Source organism: Chionomys nivalis, chromosome 6, assembly GCF_950005125.1.
Source record: "Chionomys nivalis chromosome 6, mChiNiv1.1, whole genome shotgun sequence".
NCBI classification, from domain to species: Eukaryota; Metazoa; Chordata; class Mammalia; order Rodentia; family Cricetidae; genus Chionomys; species Chionomys nivalis.
Genome location: NC_080091.1, coordinates 99,364,677 through 99,389,369, shown reverse-complemented (window position 1 = coordinate 99,389,369; position 24,693 = coordinate 99,364,677). Strand labels below are relative to the sequence as shown.

General features: G+C 46.8%; 1 protein-coding gene across 1 annotated transcript in view; it reads right to left on the bottom strand.

Annotated features, from left to right (window-relative positions):
- Nucleotides 1–4,456: 4,456 nt before the first annotated feature.
- Cplx1 (complexin 1) overlaps nucleotides 4,457–24,693 on the bottom strand; it is a 31,743-nt gene continuing 11,506 nt past the window's right edge. The window contains exons 3-4 of the mRNA XM_057772169.1: nucleotides 11,392–11,567; nucleotides 4,457–6,233 (exon numbers count right to left, since the gene is read on the bottom strand). Of these exons, the coding sequence (XP_057628152.1) occupies nucleotides 6,036–6,233; nucleotides 11,392–11,567 (374 nt within the window). The 3' untranslated portion in view covers nucleotides 4,457–6,035. The remainder of the gene's footprint in view (nucleotides 6,234–11,391; nucleotides 11,568–24,693) is intronic.

The following is a 24,693-nucleotide window of genomic DNA, read 5'->3' as shown; positions in this document are numbered from 1 at the left end:
CAGCTAACAAAGGGGAAGGTAACTTTTAGCTATATTTTCCTTTTATGTATCTCTTATTGGAGCAATTGGCAGAATAACCTAAATCATGTTCCTAATCATCTTTACTAACTGTCAAAAAGTCCAATTAAGTCATAGGTCTAACTAACCAACTTTTCTTATAAAAATCGTCTTTGTTATGATCTGCATGTAAATTTCCCAGTGAGGAGTGGGATTTTCCCAAGAAGAGAGCAATCACACCTTACCAAATGCACAGCAAACAGAAAGAAGCACAGCAAAAGCCAGGGGTTTTCTGGAACACCCCCTCTCACCCCGGGGCTTTGCCTCTCCGGGAGGCAGCTAGAGTGGCTTTATTATCCTCTGGGACGTATTCCACAAACTCATGGCTCCCTGGAGTTCCTCTGACATGTCCACCGGCAGCCAGGAATCAGTCTGTGCTGGCCACAGGACACAGTACTAGTGACAGCCATCTTAACTACCTGGAATCATGGCGAAATCCTTTGTGCTTTACTCCTTAGACTCAAATCCTCCTGCAAAGGCTTCACTTTTAGAAGGGGAAGTTTGCTGTACTTTAACAGAAGAAGGCAGGGTAGACTGTGTGGCATCCTCTGCAATGGGGGACTCACTTACTCTCTTTATGCCTTTACTCAGTTTTTAGGGGTGTGTGTGTGTGTGTGTGTGTGTGTAGCTGTGCACATCTTCCCCTATCTGAGTTGTAATCCAGTTTGGCCTCTACCACCGGGTACACTCAGTCGTGACCACATAGCTATGATAGCACTTCACCGAGGGTTTTCTTTCTTTCTGCCCCAGCTCTAGGTGGTTTTTCCTGGTGGATGAACTTTGTTTATTTCTGTTTCTTATATTGGAATGGGGGTTCAGAAGGTTAGTCTGCCATTTTGCCTAAAGCCTCACTAAGCTGCCTCTGCTATCCCAGGATCTGCCTTCCAGTCAGATGGGGAGGATAGCCAAAGGGGCTCAGAAATGCTGTGGTTCCTGCACCTGAACCTGGTGGACATTATAGAACCCACACATTTGGGTGATGAATTCCAAGGACTCGTTAGAATCATTGGGTCTGGCCTGGGCCCCTTCTGTGGGAAGGTGTTAAAGATTATGTGTGGGCCCTGATGAAGGACAAACAAAGGAGAGGTCTACGCTTCTGCTGGCCATGGGCCTTCCCTGAGCTTCATCGCCCAGGAAGACCTAAGAGTGAAGCCCAGCCAAACAGCCTTCTTCATCTACCTACCACACCATCCCCAATACTGGGGTGCTTTAGGGACTTGTGCAGTGCCGGGCCTACAAGTTCCCTCCAAAAACATGGGCCTGCATCTTCATAGGGTATGGCAGCCCCCCAGAAAACACTTGGTCACACATATCAATATCCATACCCAGAGCTAGGACAGGTAGTGAGTTCCTGGCTTTCTCTTAGCCTCGTCTGACCCAGGTCAGAGGTGAGGCCAGCTCAGGGTTCGCCTGAAGGTTGAAAGGAGGATTCCTGGGGGCCAGAAAACCCTCATGTACACAGCCAGAACTAGACTTCTGAAATGTCCAGGTCTACTCGCTGCTCCAATCTGTTCTCTTGTATCTTATTTTGCCTGGTCCTTGATCAAAGTCATTGTGGGGATAAAGGAAGGGAACAGCCTCTGACAGCAGTGAGCTGTAATTTTGGGGGGCGGGCAGAAGAGCACAGTTACCCTATGGAAAACAATGTTGGTTGGTACAGGACCCTGTCCAGTGAACATCTCCATCGGCCCTTCTGCCTGACTCCCAACCCCACTACGGCCCCCATTTATAAGCAGGGAAGACTAGGATGGGTGGTCTGGAATCTGTTGTGACGCTAAAGGCCAAGACTTAATACCTGTGAAGGGTCAGAGTGAGCTACATTTAATTGCTTTAGAAAAGAGAGAGCCTTGCTCGAGACTTCTGGGGATTAGGGAGCTCTGTACCCAAGCTTAGCCCGTGCTAAGACCACTTAGCCCATGCTGTTGGGGAAGGGGAAGATAGGAACAGGGGACTAAAGGTTCGGAAAGGGCAATGCCATGCGAAGGCGGGGGTAGGGGTGGGGTGGGCTGTGGCGGGAACATGTGGCGAGGAGGCGGGACTGGGACACACACACATCACCACCACCACCCACCCCGCTTCAGGGTCCCACCCGGGGGAGGGTGGAGGAGGCCAGACGAGGGAGGAGCTCAGACGAGATTTTCTCTAGGCAACTGCGTCTTTCTAGTTTTGATTGGGCAGGATCTGCATGTGATCATCTTGGAACCAATCGTGGCGCCCCTCAGTGGAGCGCGGTGATTGGATCAAGCTTCTGTGATTCCCACACTGTATGCTGAGTCCCACCCTCTGCACCTTGCACCCTTCCACCAGTGGCCGGTTTGAACCGGGCTTGGTTATGGGTACCCCTCCTCCACACCTACAGGAGACCTGGCATGTTATCCCATTGCCCCTCTGCCCTGGCCCTCTTTCAGCACTGAAGTCCTGAGAGCAGCCAGTGTTCAAAACGTGTGGACAGGTGGCGCAGACCCAGGAGTCCTTGGCCCTGCTGGTTTCGCAAAACAGGATTTGTCTAGCTGTGGATTAGCAGAGAGAGACAAAATGGTCCTTAATTGCACGTCTTTTTAGTTTTCTGGAATGCCTTGATGGTCAGAAAGCTTGTGATTGAAAACAGCTCTACCTCTCGGTCTTAGAGAGTGGAGCACAAGTCAGAACAGATATATATCTGCTGGCTGCCGGGGCTAGCTGCCTACAGATGGACTTACCAGAGACTGGAGGTAAAATCAGCCAAAAGTGTTCAGGATAAGTCAACATCCAGAAGGTCCACCTCCAGTGTCTGGGGCTAGGCTGGCAGGTGGGGGTTTTGTAGGAACATCATGTTCTACAGCTTCAGGACAACTTTCTCTAGCCCTGGTGCCTGTCCCTTAACTTGGAATACACACACTTCATGCACACACAAGCACATGCATGGAGAGTGCCCACATGACTCCTGCCTCCCATCCTCTTGATCTCTCATATGTCACTCCTGACAATAACCACAACACTCATGAACAGCAGTTCCAGACCCTGTAACTCCATACCCATTTTCCTCCAAGCAGAAATCACTAATTACAGTGTCTATTTACCACTTCTCCCATCACATACACACATAACTACAAGAGAAGGGACCTGGGCTGGAGAGATGGCTCAGTGGTTAAGAGCATTGACTGTTCTTTCAGAGGTCCTGAGTTCAATTCCCAGCAACCACATGGTGGCTCACAACCATCTGTGATGAGATCTGGTGCCCTCTTCTGGGGTGCAGGTACACATGCAGGCAGAACACTGTATACATAATAAATAAATTAAAGAGAGAAAGAGAGAGAGAGAGAGAGAGAGAGAGAAGGGACCTCAGTTGTTCCAGGCCTAGAAGATAATATAGCATAATCCGCCAGGATCTAACCCATCACTCCTTGGGTGACCAACTGATCAAGTTCTCCATCAGCTAAAACATTCAGGTCATTGTTTAGGCCCAAGAGGAATCCAGACAACTGTGAGGTAGAGCACCAGATGACAGGTAGGTGACTAATAGGAAGAGTATCCATTCTGGGCGACAGCATTCTGCAGAGCTCCAGAGCCTAGCCTCAGAGATCAGGTCTTAGGTACACCTCCAGCAAAAGAAGTAGCTGCTGCCCCAGCAGGTGGGATGTGGCTGGAGGAGGTGGTAGGGCTTGGGGTGGGTCTCTTACTCCAGAGTCATGAGGGACGTGAGAGATACTTCTCCTGTACTTGAAGGAGAGCAGGAAAATCACCTAAATCATCCCCAATTCCCACTTTTCTCTTCACCTCCACCCACGCCTGCAAGCAGGAGTGAGATACGAGCAGCCTTTCTGCTCATACTAGCAGGTTTTGCTGGCTGGAATTTCCACCATTGCTGTCTCCTAGAAGAGGGATGCCCCAAAAGAGAGATGAACAAGGGCTCTTTTAGGACAGACATGGCCATGGCATCTTGGGTTGGGCTAAGCATGGGGCGAATTGGGATTGCAGACCCACTGAATGAGGCAGATGGACTACTCTCTGGACTAGAGTCTGATGAAATATGGCAGGATGGAGAGCTGGCAGGTGCTGTGAGCACTTCCAACCGTTCAGCAGAGTTGACAGTGATCTCAAAAGGTGTGCACAGGGTATAGGGACATCACCCTGCACTGGGCAGGGGAACAGAACTATGGAAATTCTAGTGGGTCCAGGCCTGGGAAGCAGTGTAGTCTGGATTTACCAGAGCCTGGCAGAACTGTGGGGAAGGAACGTTGTGTAAATTGGGAGCTCACCCTGGGCACTGGGGTTCTGAAGGGACAGCTTTGCCCTCTGGAGAATAAGCTGGAGCAGTAAATCTGAGTCAGGACCTAGGGGACACTCTGTATTTGTCCCCAGTGTGAGGGAAGCCTCCCTTCCCCCAGGGAGAATGGAAACCCAAGAAGGAATAGCCACACGGTGTGAAATCACTGTTTATTGGCTGTGATTCCCTCAGAGAGAACATGTGAGGCCTCTGACATGCAGGAGGTGCAGGTACAAGGACAGACAGACAGGTAACACATAGGCTATACTAAGCGCGGCGGCCTGGTGCTCCATGCGCTGAGAACAGGATGCAGGGTTAACTCAAGAGAAGGCCATCTGCTCAGAGCTGGCTTTTCAATGCATGAAAACCAGCCAGAGATGCAGAGAGTGGCCCAGGTGAGCAGGGTATTGTGGGCCGAGCATGCTTCATCTCTTTGGGCAGAGGGCATTCTGATTAGTATTGCAGTCTAGTTGTTATGGCTTCTCTAAAGAGCTATGTAAGGTCATGAAGGTCAATGCCAAGCCACACACCTGGCCCAAAACTCATGGACACTTAATGCAATTTTAATGTGAACAGGAAGGGTCAGGAAGACCAGGCTGGCCTTTCTGTCAAGATAGAACTTACCAAATACAGACCTCATTTACCTGAGATTCAACATATTATGATGTAAATTAAACGAATATGAAGAACAAAGGCTGCTGGCTGGGCAAAGGGGAGTAGCTGGGTCATATTGCCCTTGGGCCACACACAGAAGAGAACACCACAGCCTGAGCCCAGGAGTTTGCACATGCGGGCCACTGTCAGCCCTTCAAAGGAGGAATAGTGGAGAGGGTGGGACACCTGATCCCCTGGCCCTCTGTCTGTTCTGCACACGGATTCCCAGAGCCCTGGGCTCTTAGGAAGTGGGGCATTTTGAAGGTAGGTGTGTAGTGGTAAAGCCAGGAGTTCCCTAGGAGACTGCCTGCCCTCCCTGAAGAGAACAGGAGGCCACCAGGGAGAGATGGGATCAGGGAGAGATGGGACTCTGGAAAGTGTGCATTGCAGAAGATATCGAGGGACTCAAAGCATGTCTGAGACCCACCCACGTCCAATCTATTGCTTTGTTCCCCCTAGCTGTGGCATTCTTAAGAAGCCAAACCTTGCAGAGCGACAGAGAAAGAGACAGCTGGACAAAATGTGCGAGGGCCGCCGGTGAAGACTAGGGTGTTAGCGCACAGACAGGAAGACAGAGCTAATGGTCCAGCAGGTCCAACAAGTCCAGAAACTGGGGCCATGGGCTCAGGGAAGGGCTGGGGCCCCAGGCACCCACGGCTCATTCCCCAAGTCCCACCCCACTATGGCTGTGCTCCTGAGTTTAGGCCCTGACTGGTGGCCACCCACGGAGGGATGGCACCCCAGGGGTGGTCAGGGCTGGCCCTCGGGGCCTGACCTTGGGCAGGCTCAGTGGGAATGGTGAACTCAAGATTAGTAAGGAGGGGTCCAACCACCCAAAGGCAAGGATGCACAGCACAGGGGCCTGAGGGTCACACCCTTGCCTGGTGGGGTCAATGATGGCAGTGCGGGGAAGGGTGGCCAGAGGCTCCCGAGGCGCGAGGAGGACATGGGCGGGATAGATCTAGGACTATGGCTTATTTTTGCAGGGGGGGCTGCATCTGCTCCCAACATCCCTTGTGGGGGGGGCTCCGAGGGGGTCTGTACAGTGGGCGGGGCTCCTGGCGCTGAGGCAGGATCATTACTTCTTGAACATGTCCTGCAGTGGCCCAGGCAGGTACTTGATGACAGTGTCCAGGATGCTTTCGTCCTCCTCTTCCGGCTCGTCTCCACAGCCTGGTGGGATGGCCTTCTTCGGTCGAGTCAGACTGCCTTCTGAGTTGGCTTCCATGGCTGCCTGGGCCTCAGCCTCACGCTCCTCCTTCTTCTTGATGCCATACTGTGAAGGAAAGAGTAATCAAGCAGGGCTTGCATACTCCCTCCCCAGTACCCAGCCTGGGCGGCACTGACGCAATGCACAGAGAGGCCAGGTCCTTCCTGCACGGAAGAGACCAGCCAGGTGGTTCTCACAGCTGGGGAAGACTCCAGCTGAGTCCCAGGCCCGTCCTATTCACCAGGACTCCAGAACCGATCCCGCCCAGGTTTTGGAAAACCATACAGAAAATGGGACAACTAAGAGGTGCCTGGAGGACACATGGGATTGGAAAGAGAAAAAAGGTCTGGGGGTGGCTGGAGAGGGGAACCAGCAGTTATCAGACTTGCTGCTCTTTCAGACTGGGACTTGGGTTTTGGTTCCCAGCACCAGTGTCTGTAACTCCAGCTCTAAGGAACTTGAAACCTCTGCCCTTTCAGGTACCTGTACTCATGTGCACACACCTACAGTGTAGACACACGATCCTACACATAATTAAAAACAATAAAAACAAATATAAAAAATAAAAGAATTTGGGGATGCTACAAGGGAGGAACTGTAGCAGGAGGGTGGGGAAAATCACAAAACACACTTTGTTTATAATGGTATCTAATATATTATATAATGATTTAAAAACAAAAAAATAAAAGAGGTGCGAAAGATCACAGAGGTAAGAAGAGGCTGCTCGCTAGGGCTCCCTGCTGGAGTCTATCCTGGGACCCTGCCCACCCACCCACCGACATAGCACTCATCCTGGCTCCGTTTCCAGCACCTTTTATGGTGGACCACCTTTCCTGGAAGCCTGAAAGCATGCAAACTCTACAAACTCATAACTTTGTTTCTCCAGCTTGTAAGGGAACACAGACACTCCTGGCTTATTTCCTCAACAGCCCCTATCCAAAGAAACGGTGTAATCTGTTTCTAGATGGGATTTGCCTGGGCGCTCTTCCTCTACTAAAGGCACTTTTGTTCTCTCCTGGTGGAGACAAGTGTCCCTAAATAAAAAATAAACGGGGCTCATTTTTACTTCTTTGGTCATCCCTTAACAGAACTGAGAATAGTTTTGTTGACCAGGTGAAAAAGCACAGCAGAGAATGTCATTTTCCCTGGTGCCTTCCAGTACCAGACAGAGAAGTGATGGGTGTCAGCTGGCACGAAAGGCAAACACCAGGGGCCCACCCCCCATCTTCAACCTGGCACTGGTCCCACGGCAGGTCACCTTCTGGGAAAACCTTACCCATACAGGCAGAGCCCCTGTGGTACAGAAGAGGAACACGTGGCTCAGTGTTCTGTCGGGTAGTGTGTGTGTCAGCCGGGAGAGATGTCTCCAGAAACTAGGTCAGGCCAGAGCAGCTTCCAGCCAGGGGAAGAGCAGAAGGATAGGCCAGGTGGGGTCCATGGGCAATCTGAGAGTCTGAGCTGCCTATGGCTACATTTGGAGACAAGTGTGTGATAATTACCGTTTTGGTTACTTTCCCTGAAAGCGAGTCCTTCACTGAGATTCAAGGTCGTTCTGAAGCCACTTTGAGCTCTATCTCAGGGAAAGTCATGGTTATTCTGCTCGAGAATGCCATCCAGGCTGCATCCCAGAACCAGACTCCACCTGTGTGGCCTGTTCTGGTCTTCTGAACTCCATTGATAAAGGTCAGGCTAACCCCAGCCAGGTATTCATTACGTCAGGTGCCCAAGGACAGGACCACAGGAGGTGTCAGTCAGTCAGGTTTATTAGAAGGCACCTCCTGGGTAGCTTCCAGAGCCAGGTGAAGACTGGGGACTGGGTTAAGGGGTAACAGAAGACCTAAGAACATTGTTTAGAAGAAGCCTCTAGCGGCTGTCAGTGGTAAGAGCCAACGACTCTAGCTGGTATTCACCGCACACCCTTCCTCATCATACAGATGAGAGAGTCTGAGTACAGAAGCTTGGGGGCTAAAACATGCCAGCTCTACACCTGGGCCTTGTCTCTTTACCAGGAGGAAGGTTCTGGCTCGACAAACGGTTCACTGTGGGTGGCTGAAAGCAGGCACAAATCGGGTGGTACATATGCAAACCTGAAGGTGTGTGTGCAGATCTGGATGCTGTGGAAATAGAAGTTGGATGGTAGGTATGCAAATCAAGTACCTGCTTAGGTGACTTCCTAATAGACATGGATCCTTCTCTAGGAAACACCCCACATCTTGAGACATGGCCATGTCCAGTTTTCTAAATGGGTTGTTGGGGGCCTTACAACATATGGACATGAAAATTGTCCCCGTTCTCAGTCTCTTCCCCTCCCCCATCACTGCAAAGCCTTGCAACACCATTCAACCTATCAATCCCTGACCAGAGAGACACAGTCCAGGGAAGGTTGGGGATCCAGTTCTAGTGGGTAGCAGGGGCTGCCCAGTGAGGGCTGAAAAGTCATACCCAACAGGCAGAATTTACTCCAGTGGGAGCTGGGAAGGTGGAGCAGCAGCAGCAAAGGCCCAAGAGTCAGAACTATTAGGTAGCCAGACGGTGGTGGCGCACACCTTTAATTCCAGCATTCGGAGGCAGAGGCAGGTGGATCTCTGTGAGTTGGAGGCCAGCCTGGTCTACAAGAGCTAGTTCCAGGACAGGCCCCAAAGCTACAGAGAAACCCTGTCTCCAAAACAAAACAAAACAACAAGAAAAGAACTACTAGAGTCTGGGATGGCCAAGCAGTGGTCCAGCAGCAGGAGGGTGTCGGAAGCTCTGTACCACCCTGTCCAGTACAGGCTGAGGTCGGATGGGGCCCAGAGCATCTGGACATGCCTGGGGCTTTGACCCCTACAACTTTACCCTTCCCATGAGGTTCATTTGAATGTTCTCCATTTCTTCTTCATAATTAGTCTGGCACAGGCTGTTGAAACTTTCTGAAGTAGTGGTTCTCAGCCTTTCTAATGCTGCAACCCTTTCATACAGTCACTCACGTTGTGGTGACCCTGCGACCATAAAATTGTTTTCATTGCTACTTCATAAATAATCCTGCTACTGTTATGTATCACAATGTAAATATCTGTGTTTTCTGATGGTCTTAGGGGACCTCTGTGAAAGGGTCATTCTATCCCCAAAGGGTCAGGACTAACAGATTGAGAACTGCTGTTTTAAAGAATGAATTTCTCCACAATTTCCAGGAAAATGTATGAAAACAGAAAAGTGGAGAAGGTACCCTGTAGGGTCTTCATTGAGTCCTTTTTTAAAAAAATACTGAGAGGTCAAAGTCTTTGTGGGTGATGTGATATCTGGCAGGGACTTCCTCGGGGGACTGAGCCAGGCACAGGACTCCCCTGAAACAAAAACCCAGCACCCCACCCCCCTTGGACTTGCCAGAGCCTCTGCACACCTAGGCATCTAGCATAGCACCCTACCCCAACCTTGCTCTGTCCTGCCTGGATAGCTTCTCCCTCTAGGCTCCACCTAGGGAGGGACCTCTGTGACTCTCAGCTCTCTCTTGCTTCTCTGTCCCTCCCTCCAAACTGTTTCCCTCTCAGCGCTGTATCTGTCTAACTGTTTCTCATGCTCACCCTCATCCTTCCATATTACACTTAATTTAGGAGTCTGCCACCACGCCACTCACATAGTCAATAGCACATCTTGCTAACCACGGTAATAACTCACTGACTGTGGAAGGTAGGGTCAAAGCAAAATGAGCTGGCAGTTTCTACAGGGCTTGAGGAAACTGTCCAGTAACTGTGCTCCAGTGCAGGTGCACAGTTCAGACCCCATAAACAGCATTCTGCACCAAGTGTGGGGTAAGGGTTTGTTAGGATCTCAAGGGCAGAACACGGGTGGAGAGGAGAGGCCAGCCTCCCATTTGACCCTTTGGGAGATGAGGGATCCAATTTGCCCAGCCACCTAAAGACTATCTCCCTTTATCCACCTTAGGAGATACAGATTTTCTTTCCCATGAATCTCAAAGATCTACCCCAACCACTGACATATCAACAGAGAACTTGATGTGGATGCACAGGCAGGAAAGAGGTCTGGAACCTGGGCTGTCCACTCTCCAGCCTAGCATCTCATCAAGTCCAGAACTGGAGGATTATGTGGCCACTCCCTGCTTCTCACCCACCCAAGTCTGCTGAGCTACCCTACAAAGCCAGGAAGGATTTAGATGACGTGTTTATTCTCATGGCCTCTCTGCTGTGCGGACAATCACTGTCTCCACCGTGCTCCTGGCCTGTGAGCAGGGGTCACACGTGCCTACCATGCTCTGCCCTCCTCATGGCTCAGGACAAGAGCAGGGCTTTACTGCAGGATCCTCCCACCTAGCTGCTAGCATCGGTTGCACACTGATAAGCAGGCAACCACTTCTTTAGGATTCTGTCCAGCCTTCACTATCCTACTCGCTACAGTAAGGATTGGAGGAGGAGTGGGCACAGGCCATCCTCTTGAAAGATGTGGCTGTACGTGGGTCTCAATTCAGGATTCTATGGGGCCTCAGTTTTTCTACCATGAATAGGCACAGTGCTTTCTGGCTACCCCATCCACAGGAGACAGTCACTAGGGTGACTGAGAACAGGCAGGTTGCCACCCATCCACTATGTATGAGTCTAGGAAGCAAAGGTAAAGAGGACCCTCCGGCCCTGATTTTCGTGACCCGCCAAGACTTTATGATCAACTAATCTCTATTCTCTCAGAGCCTTCTTTCTGAGCAGGGATCAAAGCTCCAGGAAAGCAACGAGCCCTGGCATGAGGAGTAGAAAAGGCCAGCCCTCAGAGTGACCTCATCCAGACGTGAGAATGGGTAGCTCCACAGCGGCTCATTTCCCAAGGTTTTGACCCCCGAAGGAGGCTGCTGCTTCTGGTTGGGGTCACTACCTGCAGCTCTCCTCCCTGTGTGGAGCTACGGATCCCTGGTCTCTTGACTTTCTTAGACCCTTTGCCTGCTGGAGTGAACTGAGCAAAACGCCTGTGCTTGCAGCTGCTCTGAGCCTGATGAGCTTGCAGCTGAAAGATCCCGAGAGCTGGGCGTGGCTAACGATCCCTGTATAAGCTGCCCCTGAGCGCAATAAAGTTTGGCATTCTTGTATCCAGGATGACCCGTGCCCGTGTCTGTCTCTGTCTGTCTCCGTCTATGTGTTTTTAAGTCTCCAGCTTAGTTCCCGGCTAGCGTACTGTCTTGTAGTGGCACAGGCGCTTCAGGACCGTTCGGCTTTTTACGTCCCCGCACCTATCCGTTGCTCACCTTGTCTCGGATGCCCTGCCGCATGACCTCACGTTCCGCCTCCATCTTTGCGTACTTTGCCTTGCGCTCCTCCTCTGCCTGCCGCAGTGCCTCCTGCCGTTCCTCCTCCTTCTTGGCAGCATCAGGGTCCTTCTCCTCATCACCCCCAAGCATCTTCCCCATGTCCTTGGTGGCCCCTAGGAACAAAAGCAGAGGTCAGGCAGTAGCATTCAGCGTTCCCAATTCCTTCTGCCGGCCATGGGTCCAGTGGTGCCATCCCTTGTGGGAAGCAGTGGGTGTTCTGGCTGTGAGCATGCTTGCAGATATATGTGCAAGTAGTTGTGTTGTAGTTGCATGTTCATATGCTTATCTGTGTATCTTTTTATCGGTGAACATGTTACTGCATATGTGTGCTTAGATGCACTGACGTGTCTGATCATCCATGTGCTTCTGAGAGGCAGGTGTATGCCATCACCAAGGCTTGTGTCTGACCGAGGATTTGGCTCTGGAAGGTAGTGGAAGGAAAATCCAGATGTGCAGATACATGGTTGATGAACAGTCAGGAAACAGATGTCTGGTGGGCAATATTGGTCACTAAAGTAGGCAACAGGCAAGCACCCATGACCCAGGCTGCAGGCACTGCCTGTCTTTAGCACCAAGACCCTAATTGCCCCTTCGCTAGGCACCAATGTTCTCATGAGCTCCTGAGTCATAGGCCCTACAGAAACCACCCCAAATGCCCTTACAGTTTAGCTCAGAGGACAGAGGCTGTAATTACATACTAAAGCTTGACCCAATGAGCAATCCTAAGCCCACTGCACCCAGACACCATGTCACCCAGGATGGGGCACTGGCAAGCCCCACAAGATCTCAGCATGGGTGCTGGTTCCCTGGTTTTTGTGGCTCTGGAGTACCTGCAACCCTATTACCATGACAAGCAAGAGCAAAGCCAGATGTCCTCTCTCCTCTGCATGATGTCCTTGGATGTTTTGATTGCCTGAGACTCTACCACAGGGGATAGGGTGTGGGGATACTGAGGACGTATCGTTGCTGTCAGGGTGGAGACAGAGACCCAACTTGAAACAGACATTTGCTAACAGAACAGATCTTGAATCTTACTGAAAGTTATGAGCTTCTTGGTTAGTTCTCAGCTGCATCTAGAAACTTACAAAGGAGATGCTGGGTCAGTGACTCAAGGGAAGTTGTTGGGTCGTGAAGAAATCTTCCAGCGGTTTTCCAGTTAACTCACTGGATTCTCTCTGCCTCTAGCACTGCTGTCTCTGGCAGGTGTTGGGGCAGGCAAGGACAAACCTTGCAATCCTGACTGCCTTCATGTAAATTTTATTCCCTACTAGAACAAGCTAATTTACACTTAAGTGAGAGAAACCCATAATTATTTCTCCCTCTGAAAAGGTGCTGGCATTCTAAAGCAGAGATAACTGAATCCGGTGACTATGTCTATTCCTAGAGCAGTGATTCTCAACTTGTGGGTCACAACCCCTTTAAGGGCGGGTGGAATGACCCTCTCACAGGGTCACTAAGACCATCAGAAAACACTGATATTTATATTACAGTTCATAACACCAAAATTACTATTATGAAGTAGTAATGAAGATTTTATGGTTGGGGATCAGCATGACATGGGAAGTGTTAGGTACTGAAGGATCAGAGCTATAGGAAGGCTGAGAACCACTGTCCTAGAGAAGATGAACAGTGGCTGGAGTGTGACCGTGGGGGCAGTGTGGCTTGTGGCTGCCTATTTAAGGCCTGTCCTGCATCCCACCCTTCACATAGACTGCAATCTCCATTTTACTGAACGCCATCTATGTGCTACTACGGATCTGTGTGCCTGTTGGGTCTTCCCTGAGCCTTCCTATATGACAGGGATTTCTGCTTGGGCTGCCTCTGGGCACTGAAGGAAGATCTACTTCTGTTACAGGATTTCTGAGCCTTCAGACTGTGGAGGCAGCTCTGGAAGGCAGGGTGACCCCAGGCTGTGGTGCATGCACACAGTGACATTCGCAAACCTGTATTGACAAATGAATGTGTGCACACACATACATGGATGAAAAACGTCTTAGCACATCTTTTACCAAGAAACTTATATATGTGGCAAATGTGTAGAAATGTATGATTGACTGTTAGAAATAATGCTTGGTCAAAGGAATTCCAGATTAAGTCGCCAACAATTAGAGATTGGCTATACAAGTGCTGGATAGGATGTGCAAACAGCAACACATACTGGTGGGATACAGATGATACAGGAATTGGGGGGCCGTGAGTCGATGTGAGCTTGTTCTTTCTCTGCCTTTCTCCCCTAGTGCTTGGAATTGAACTTAGGGCCTCACGTGCTAGACTATGTGAGCTATTAGGGGAACTCTGCCGTGGAACTATTAGGGGTTTTGTTTCGTTTTGTTTTTCGAGACAAGGTTTCTCTGTGGTTTTGGAGCCTGTCCTGGAACTAGTTCTTGTAGACCAGGCTGGCCTCAAACTCCCAGAGATCTGCCTGCCTCTGCCTCCCAAGTGCTGGGATTAAAGGCGTCCTCCACCACTGCCTGGCTTAGTTTCTTACAGTGTTAAACACACCTATAATGTGATTCAAAAAGTATAGTCCCAAGGATTTATCCAACAAAGATAAAACTTAAGTTCACATGAATTCTGGGACAAAAGTTATAGCAGTTTTGTTTATAATAGTAAAACATAATAACTTCTCTGGCCATCAGCAGGCAAATGGGCAAGTGAACCACGGAACGTGCAGGTTGGGGATAAAGTACTGCTCAGCAATGAAAAGAAGTAGGCCATTGGTTGACGCACCCAATAGCTTGAAAGAAGCTCACACTCTTTGGTGCTGAGTGTAAAGCCAGAAAAGAATTATATGATTTTGATTTAAGTAAATATAAGTGTTGACTGATCTACAATGAGAAGGCAGCTTTGGGATTCTCTGGGGATGGCAACAGCCTTAGACCTATGGAAGCTGGTTGACCAATTCCTGTAGGAGTAGTATTTGTACTTTCTAAACACCAGAGACACCACAACTCTAATGAGTATTCAGTCTCAAAAGACTAAAACTAGAGGTGGTAGAGACCATGTTTCTTTGTCCTGATCTAATCAAACTACAAGTTCTAAACAGAAAACCAAACCGCAGAGGTTATAGCCCCCGAGGTTCAAATATTAGTTTGCCTTTCAACTGAAGCGGACATTAAACTGAAGGCATAAAAAGCTCGAAAACAGTGGAAAGCAGACACCCTGCAGCTGTTCTCTGACTTTTAGGGAGTCACAAGACCATGCACGCACCTGGTCGTGTTTGCACAGGGCATCAGCTCATCCCCCAGAAGCTGCAGAGAAAGTCTGGACAGTTTCAGTGTAGACAAAGGGATCTTTATTTCCCCAAATCTTCACCCCATGATTTGATTAACCTAATCTAACAGACTATATGTCTAAAAATAAAGTCTATGACTAAAGCTGTTCTGGATGAATAATTGTAACCTTTAATCACAAAGAAGGAAAATCAAAGTGGAGGGGCTTCATAATCATTCTAAGAAATAAAAAGAATTAATCCTACCCAGGTAATGCTGGCACACACCTTTAATCCCAGCACTCAGTAGGCAGAGACAGGTGGATCTCTGAGTTTGGGGCTAGCCTGGTCTACAGAGTGAGTTCCAGAACAGCCATGGCTACACAGAGAAACCCTGACTTGAAAAGTTAAAAAAAAAAAGATCCAATGTAATATTGGTAGAGAGGATCTATAAAGAGAATCAGAACTGCAATGAAAGAGAACATACTTCTATTACAATAAAGTGTGACAGTTGCATTGTTGTTCACTAACACAGCTTTGGAGGCCCAGTTTCATGAGAAAAGTAAATAATAGTGAGTATGGCGTCTTAAGACACAGCACTCCCTGTCTCTCCACTTCTCTTGCTATTGGTACCATCTTCTGTCTGAAACACTCAGGATGTTCTAGAAAAAACTGACCAGAACTAACTATATAGAAGGATAGCAGGGGATGACATTTTACCTAAAGTCAATATAGCTTTGCCCCCAAACTATCCATGCCAGTTGAACACACGTAAGGGAGAACTTGCATTTACAACTATGGAAACACTGCATTTTACAAAGAAATCTATAGAATCTTAAGGGTTTTTTTAAATTTATTTTTATTGCATGTGCATCCATGTTTTTCCTGCATGTATGTCTGTGAAGGTGTCGGATTCCCCTGAAACTGGAGTTATAGACAGTTGTGAGCTGCCAGGTGAGTGCTAGGAATTGAACCTGGGTCCTCTGGAAGAGCAGCAGTGCTCTTAACTGCTGAGCCATCTCTCCAGCCCCATGCTTAAAATTTTTTAAAGACATACCAGCTCCCTGCTGGACAAGCTTACTGTGAAGATGGTGACACCATTGTGGTATGCAACTGTATGCTGCCTGGATTGAATTTCTGGTTTAAACTTTGGGGTATCTTAAAATTCTTGATAAATTTAAGGTTCTTATGACAGAATGAATGTCTGAAAAATGAAAATACAAAGCCTGAAACAGTGGAGCAAACCCGAAACCTTAGAACTTGAGAGGTGTGGCAGGAGTTTCATGAATTCAAGGCCAATCTTAACTAAATAACAAGTTTGAAGCCAACCTGAGCTATATGAGACCTTGGACCAAAGCAAAGCAAAACAAAACAAGAAGGAGGCCAATAGAGTAACAGACAGTTTGAAGGTGGTCATGTTGTAGATGTTTTAAATGTCATCATGTCCACTCCTGGGGATGGTGCACAGTTAGTTCTTAGAGAAAGAGGGTTAGTGGCAGAAGCTTGGGAAAGTGGTCAGACATTGTTATGCACATCCCCCTACCTAGCCCTCTCACTCCCATCATCTGTCATAAATGGTCCTTTGTTGGGACATGGGCCTACAGATAGCCACTATCCCAACACAAGGCTAGAGATAAGGGATGTCTTGGGCATATGGCCATATAACTAGGGAACATCTGGGGCTACAGTGCACTTGGAGATGTGGAAGACCCAGGAGAGGACCATCATGGCTGCCTCAACCTCTTCTATATTATTTTACTGCCTATTATGCAGTATAATGGTCCACTATGTGAACAAAGATGCATCACAGATTCAGTTTTTGGAAAGCCAAGAAAAAACCTGATGGGTAGCCAGGCATAGAGGTGTATGTCTTTAACCCCAGCATTTAGGAAGCAGAGACAGGAGAATATCTGTGAGTTTGAGGCCAGCCTGGTCTACAAAGTGAGTTCCAGGACAGCCAAAGCTACACAGAGAAACCCTGTCTTGAAAAACATTACACACACACACCCCAAAACCAAAAACCTGATGGGCAAAGATACCCATGATCTCACAGTTCTTTGAGGATCAAAAATTACCAGAGGCTGCATGTCATCCTCCTGTTAATCCTCAACCCTGGGAAGCTCTTGTGATGTTCACTAAGATCCACCAAATGCCAGTCTCCACTATACTGAGATACTTTACACCATACATTAGGACAGGTATTACAAAAGACAGAAAAGAGGAAGTATTGGTAAAGATGCGAGGAAAGTGGAACCTTGTGCTGGGAATGTTTAGTGGTTTGGCCTGTGGAAGACAGTTTGGTCGGTCCTCAAAGGGCCAAGCACTGGACCTGAAGAGATAGCTTAATACTTGGGAGCACTAGTTACTCTTGCAGAGGACCTGGGTTCCCGACACTCACATGGCGGCTCACAACTGCCTGTAACTCCAGTTCCATAGTATCCAGTGCTCTCTTCTGGTCTCCAAGGACTTTGAACACACACACACATACACATGCACACACGCGCGCGCGCGCACACACACACACAATCTATCTTTTTTTTTTATTTTAATTTTTTTGGTTTTTCGAGACAGGGTTTCTCTGTGGTTTTGGAGCCTGTCCTGGAACTAGCTCTTGTAGACCAGGCTGGTCTCGAACTCACAGAGATCCACCTGCCTCTGCCTCCCAAGTGCTGGGATTAAAGGCGTGCGCCACCACCGCCCGGCTTATCTATTAATCTATCTATCTATCTATCTATCTATCTATCTATCTATCTATCTATCTATCTATCATCTATCATCTATCTATCTGTCTGTCTATCTGTCTGTCTCTATCTGTCTATCTATCTATCTACATATACTACACACACACACATCTATCTATCTATCTCTCATCTACATATACCACACATATACATACACGTACACACATGTAATAGATATACATTTGCAGGCAAAACACTTACATATGTAATAGAAAGATCAAATACATAATTACCATATGATCCAGTAATTCTGAGTACATACATAAACATGCTTAAAACACGAATTCAAACAGATATTTGTCCACTTTTAGTATGAGCAACATCATTCATAAAAGTTAGGAGGCAAAGCAGCAAGAATCAGTCCACAGGTGAATGGAGAAAGGAATAAATGTGTCTGCCCCCACCTTACATATTGCTCAGTCTTAAAAGGGAAGGAAGTTTTGACACAAGCAGTATAATCTGCAAACATTATACTGAGGGAAATGCACCAGTCACAAAGGATGGTTGCTGTGAAGCCCTCAGAGGACTCAGGTCCATGGAGCAGAAAATAGAAAGTAGTTTGTGGGCTGGGAGACATAGATAAGAAGCTAAGTGTTTTCCTGGGACAATTTCAGTTTGGAAAGATGAGACCATTCCAGAAGTAGACGTGATGGCTGAACAATAGTGTCATGTGTTTAACACCACTGCTTTGTGCGCCTGAAACTGATTAAAACAGTGAAACTCATATGTATTATCACAATAGAAAGAGAACTATAATTTTAAATTACTTATAATTCCATCTCCCTGGTAGGTTTCCCAAAGCATACATGAGGCTTGGACCAATCTGGTCAAAGCATGACTGGTATTGACATCACCTGTGCAGTGAGGCTTACAAATATGACCTCCCTAGCAGCATATGGGTTGTGATATTAGAATATATCACTGCCAACATGGAAGCTAGAGGTAATGGGGTCATGCTATAGTCCCTAGAAAGCAGCTGGTTTGCAAACTCCGAGCCTCTACCTCAGTCCTCCACAGTAAAGAGAACAATCAAGCAGAAACAGAAAGGAAATTAAAATGACCACACAGGCCCTGGAGAAGTGGCTCAATGCACAAGAGTACTTGCTGTGCAGGTGTAGTGTGAAGACCTGAGTTCAGATCCTAGCACCAATGTAAAGCATGAGAGAGGTGAAGACAACAGGAGGATTGTCCGGGCTGCTGGAGGTCAGCCCCGCTCCAGATATAGTGAGAGCTGCTGCTTTAAAGGGATAAAGTGGCGATCATATCGCTGAACACTCCGCATCCTTCTTTGGTCTCGTCACACATATATACTGGCACACTTGATGGAGGAGTTAATTTCATTGGTTAAATAAAGAAACTGCCTTAGCCCTTTAATAGGACAGAAAATTAGGTAGGTGGAGTAGACAAAACAGGATGCTGGGAGAAAGAAGCTGAGTCAAGGGGTCGCCATGATTCTCCCAGTCCAGACAGACGCAGGTTAAGATCTTCCCTGGTAAGCCAACTCATTGTGCTACACAGAATATTAGAAATGGGTTAGATCAATATGTAAGAGCTAGCCAATAAGAGACTAAAACTAATGGGCCAGACAGTGATTAAAAAAATACAGTTTCTGTGTAATTATTTCAGGTCATAAGCTAAGCCATGCGGGCGGCCGGGTGCCGGGGACGCAGCCCCGCCGCTCCTATTACAACACACACTCACACACAGTAATAAACAAATAATACCAATACATTGTATTTTCTATCCTCATACATGGGAAATCTTAAATGAAATTCACACCTCAAAGTATACTTATTATAAAAAGCTGAGAATAACGTCTAGGAATTCACAGATGGAATCTTTCAAACATTCAAGAAACAGGTAATTCCCATGATATTTAGAATGTTCCTGGAAAAAAAAAAACAAGGAAATCCTCTGTGTTATTTTTATTAAATTACCATAAAAGCAATGCCAGACGTCACGTTGAAGGTAAGGGATGAAGGGAAGAATAGAGAGAGGGGGACAGAAGGGAGGGAGGGAGGGAGGGAAAGAGGGAGGGAGAGAGAGAGAGACAGAGAGAGACACACAGAGAGAGAGACGGGGAGGGGGGAGAGAGAGCACTACAGCTTCCAAACGACTAGGAACCAGCACATGGACCAGAGTAGTATCAGCCAAAGGGAAACTGGCATCTGCCATGTTCTAAGGAAACCTATAGAAAAGCACAGCTTCAGTTCAGTGGAGTTCATTTGCAGAAGGTAAAGATGCCCTGGCACCAAAGCATCAGCCGTGACTCAGATGTCACCAGAGTCACCTGCATTAAGGTGCTGTTCTGAGTATTTGTGTATCCCAGAACATTTCTGTTTCTTTCCCCCACAACAAGTCAGTTCCTGTGTCCCTGGGGTAGCTATAGCTTTCACCGCCTTTAGAGAGGGTCCAGAATAATAGGAACTTGCTCCATGTCTGACTACTGGCTGCCTCCTTCATCTTGCTTTGCACGCATGGCGAAGGTAGAGTCTACGCATGTAGCTGCTACATGACCATGGCAAAACAAACAAAAAACAAACAAAAAAAAAAACGGCAAATGTGTCCTGCTACATTGAACCCACTGCTAAGGTACAATGAAGGCTTATCAGAACATATAAATATGCCAGGCGGTGGTGGTGCACGCCTTTAATCCCAGCACTTGGGAGGCAGAGGCAGGCAGATTTCTGTGAGTTCGAGGCCAGCCTGGTCTACAAGATCTAGTTCCAGGACAGGCACCAAAGCTACACAGAGAAGCCTTGTCTCGAAAAAATAAATCTATCTATCTATGAAGCCAAAGACAGGCTTCTGGTAGCCTAGTGCCCACCCAAGCACCCAGATGACCTCATCATCTTTCCCACAGAAGTTGTTTTGTGTTCTCTGGAATTTTAGATCAGTAGAGCCCAACGGTATATAATAGGAGGCTGTCCTGGCTGCTAAGTACCATGTTTCTATGTGGATAGTTTACTGTAGGGTCTCACTGTGGGGAGTAGCTTGTCCATGCATGGCCTGCCGGTTCATACCGAGAACTGCTCTGGGCCTTAGAGACAAGCCTGCGTACTGGTCACTTACATTCTGACAGTGATTGACAAACTGTTCAGAAATTTTGATTCCACTTGGAAGAAATGGTCAGATCCTGCTAAGGTAGTTCCATCCTTTACACTTGCGAACTTATATAGTTCAATACTGGCTTGGTGGCCCTTTTGACTGTAGCCAACCCTGTGGGTAACAGGCAGTACCTTACTGCAGCTTCTACTTCTATTTCACTTGTGATTAATGACTTCAAGCATTATGCATATACTTGTTGGCCATTCCTGTGTTTGCTTTGGGTGACTATCAATCCAAAGTCTTCCTTCTTCTCTTCCTCCTTCCTTCCTCTCCTTGTTTGTTTGTTTTTTGAGACAGGGTCTTGCTCTGTACTTTGGACTAACCTGGAATTCCTCTGTAGACAAGACTGGCCTCAAACTCACAATTCTCTTGCCTCCACCTTCCAAATGCTGAGATTACAGTTGTGCCCCAGGATACTTGGTCAAAGGTCTATTTTTAGGGTCAGTGAGACAACTCATCTGGTCAAGGCATTTGCAGCTACACCTGATGACCAACTCTAATCCTGGTACCCACATGGTAGAAGGAGAGAATTGATTCCTGTAACGTGTCCTCTGACTACCTACACACCATGACGCATGCTCACACACACACAATAAATAAATGTAATAAAAAAAATTAAGAGTGTGTGTTTTTAAAAACAAATCTTTTAAACCGGCAGTGGTGGCACACACCTTTAATCCCAGCACTTGGGATACAGAGACAGACAGATCTCTGGTGAGTTCGAGGCCAACCTGGTCTACAAGACCCTAGTTCTAGGACAGGCTCCAAAGCTATAGAGAAACCCTGCCTCGAAAAACCAATAAATAAATAAATAAATAAATAAAACCCTTTACTCTGGACTGGCAGCTGGGGAGCCAGCATGGGACTGAACTAGGCCCTCTGCGTGTGGGTGACAGTTGTGTGGCTTGGTCTGTTTGGGGAGCCCCCAGCAGTAGGACCAGGATCTGTCCCTGGTGCATGAGCTGGCTTTTTGGAACCCATTCCCTATACTGGGATGCCTTGATCAACCTTGATGCGGGGGGGAAGGACCTGGTCCTACCTCAACTTGCTGTGCCAGGCTTTGTTGACTCCCCACAGGAGGCCTTACCTTTTGGGAGGAGTGGATGGAGGGCTGGGAGAGAGGAGGGAAGCAGGAGGAGGAGAGGGAAGGTGAACTTAAAAACAAACCTTTTAAGATGAGCGATAGTGACACACACCTTTGATCTCAGCACTTGGGAGGCAAGTGGATCTCTGAGTTCCAGGCCAGCCTCGTCTAAAGAGTGAGTTTCAGGACAGCCAGGGATACACAGAGGAATCTGGTTTCAAAAAACCACCACTACCACCACCATCCAATCAATCAATCAATCAATCAATCAGTCAGTCAGTCAGTCAGTCAGTCAATCATAAAACTTATTAGCAGTGCTCAGAATTGAACCTAGAGTCTCACACAATGCTAGGCAGACTTTTTGTTACTGAGTTAATACCAAAGCCCAAATGTTTTGAGAACAATTTAAATTTACAGAAGAGCCAGGCAGTTGGTGGTGGCCCATGCCTTTAATCCCAGCAGAAGAGAGAGGCAGGTGGATCTCTCTGAGTTTGAGGCCAGACTGGTCTACAGGAAAGTCAGGACTACACAGAGAAACCATGTCTTGAAAAACAAAAACAACAAAATAAGGAAATAAATAAATTTACAGAAGAATCACATAGGAAAGCAGATCGGAGTTCCTTCATGGAAGCTGCACCCAATCTCTGGGTAACCAATGTGTTCTAGCTGTCAGACATACAGCCAAGAGTGAGCAAATACAGGAATACTAAAGCTTATCTTCTGCTCAGATTTCCTAGCTGTGTGTGTGTGTGTGTGTGTGTGTGTGTGGTTTGTCTGAAGAAAGGTCTCTGTGTAGCTGTGACTAGTCTGGAACTTGCTAGATAAAGTCTTGAACTCATCTTCTTGGACAAGACAGTGTCTCGACTTGTGTTGGTCCTGATCATCTTGACTTGACCTTCTGAGAATTTTGCACCCTCCATTGGGATTCTTGGATGTTTTTCCCCATGCTTAGGTGAAACTATGGGTTTGAGGTAAGAGACATTTTTGTTCTACCACAGTGAGTATTCCCGTGCTACACATTCTGCAATGCTGCGGCTAACCTTGGTCCCTTGGTTGAGGCTGCTTTCTCTCTCCTAGGCTGTATTCTGCACGAGCTCACTGTGCAGTGCAGACCTAAGGGTTACACTGACTTGGATTTCTATTCTTGCTTTTGCCTTTTTATTCTTTATTATTATTATTATTATTATTATTATTATTATTATTATTATTATTTTGGTTTTTCGAGACAGGGTTTCTATGTCGCTACGGAGCCTGTCCTGGAACTAGCTCTTGTAGACCAGGCTGGACTTGAACTCACAAAGATCCACCTGTCTCTGCCTCCCGAGTATTATTTTAGTTTAGAATTTTCCTTTTTTTCTTTTTCTTTCCTTCTCCTCTTCCTCCCCTCCATCTCTTCCTCTTGAGACAGGGCCTCACTATGTAGTTAGGCTGGCTTGGAACATTTAGTCCTCCTCTCTGGTTTTTATGTGTGTACGATCACATCCAGCTATATTCTGAGTCTCTGTACACATTATTTAGAATCCTGTATGTAGTGTTTTTAAATCGGATTGGTAATTTTATTATTATTGAATAGTAATATTTCTTTATATTCTGCGTACAAATTCTTTTTTAAAAATTTTTTTGATGTTGCCCCTTTTTTTAAAGATTTTATTTATAGGGGGAGGGGAGTGGGGGGAGGGGGCAATATGTGGGAGGAGGGGGAGGGAAATGGGAAACGGGGAGCAGTTGGAAATTTTAATTAAAAAAGAATAAAAAAAATGGGAACAACCAAAAAAAAAATATATTTTATTTATTAAGTATACAGTGTTCTGCCAGAAGAGGGCACCAGATCCCATGATAGATGGTTGTGAACCACCATGTGGTTGCTGGGGATTGAACTCAGGACCTCTGGAAGAACAGCCAGTGCTCTTAACCTCTGAGCCATCTCTCCAGCCCCCTGTGCACAAATTCTTTATCTGAAATATATTTTTTTGTTTTTGGTTATTTATTTTGTTTATTATTTTATTTTATTTTTAAGACAAGGTCTCCTATAGCCCAAGATGGCCTTAAACTACTAATCTTCTTGCCTCAGCCTCTTGAGTGCTAGGATTACAAGCATGTACCACCACACTCAGCCAGTCTTACTAATATTCCATCCACTCTACAGCATAACTTTATAACCTCTAATGTAGTTTTTTTTTTAATAAATGTGTTCTTTCATCTAAGTTGACAATAATAATAATATCTATTGTTTTTGTACTATCTATATATCTGTAGAGATGCACACATCCCCATTTCTGGTATTTGTCATTTGACTCTTCTTTCCTTTTCTCATCAATGTTAAAGAACTAACTTTGGGTTTTTTTTCCATTTTATTCATTGCCCTATTTTATTCACAGCATATACTTTTAACTCCTTGAACTACCTCTCTAGATTCTTATGCTAAAAGCTAAAGTGAACTATTTACAGCCTATCTTCTAGTAGAGCTTCATGACAGAAATTTCTTTCTAAACACTGCTTTAGTCGGGTTTGGTGGTATTCTCAGGAGAATGAGGCAGAATGACTGAGAATTCTAGACTAGCTTGGGCTATACAGGGACACCATCTCAAAATACCAAAGGATGATTAATTTTCCCAGTTTCTTATATGCTCTCTACATATTTACTTCCTTCAAAAGTATAGTTGGCAAGAATTTTCTCCTATTTTGTCTTTTTACCCTGCTGATAATTTCCTTTGCTGTGCAGAGGCATTTTGTTTTTATTTTTTTTAGAGTGATTTGCACAAAGTCTATTCAGATGTTAGGATGAGAATACGCAAATAAAATTCATTAAAATATTTTATTTTATTTTTCCCTGTCCTCCTCCTTTCCTCTCCTCTTCCCCTCTCCCCTCCCCTATTGTCCCCATGCTCCCAGTTTACTCAGGAGATCTTGCCTTTTTCTACTTCCTATGTAGATTAGATCCATGTAAGTCTCTCTTAGGGTTCTCGTTGTTGTCTAGGTTCTCTGGGATTGTGATTTGTTGGCTGGTTTTCTTTGCTTTATGTCTAAAAGCCACTTATGAGTGGGTACATATGATAGTTGTCTTTCTGGGTCTGAGTTACCTCACTCAATATAAT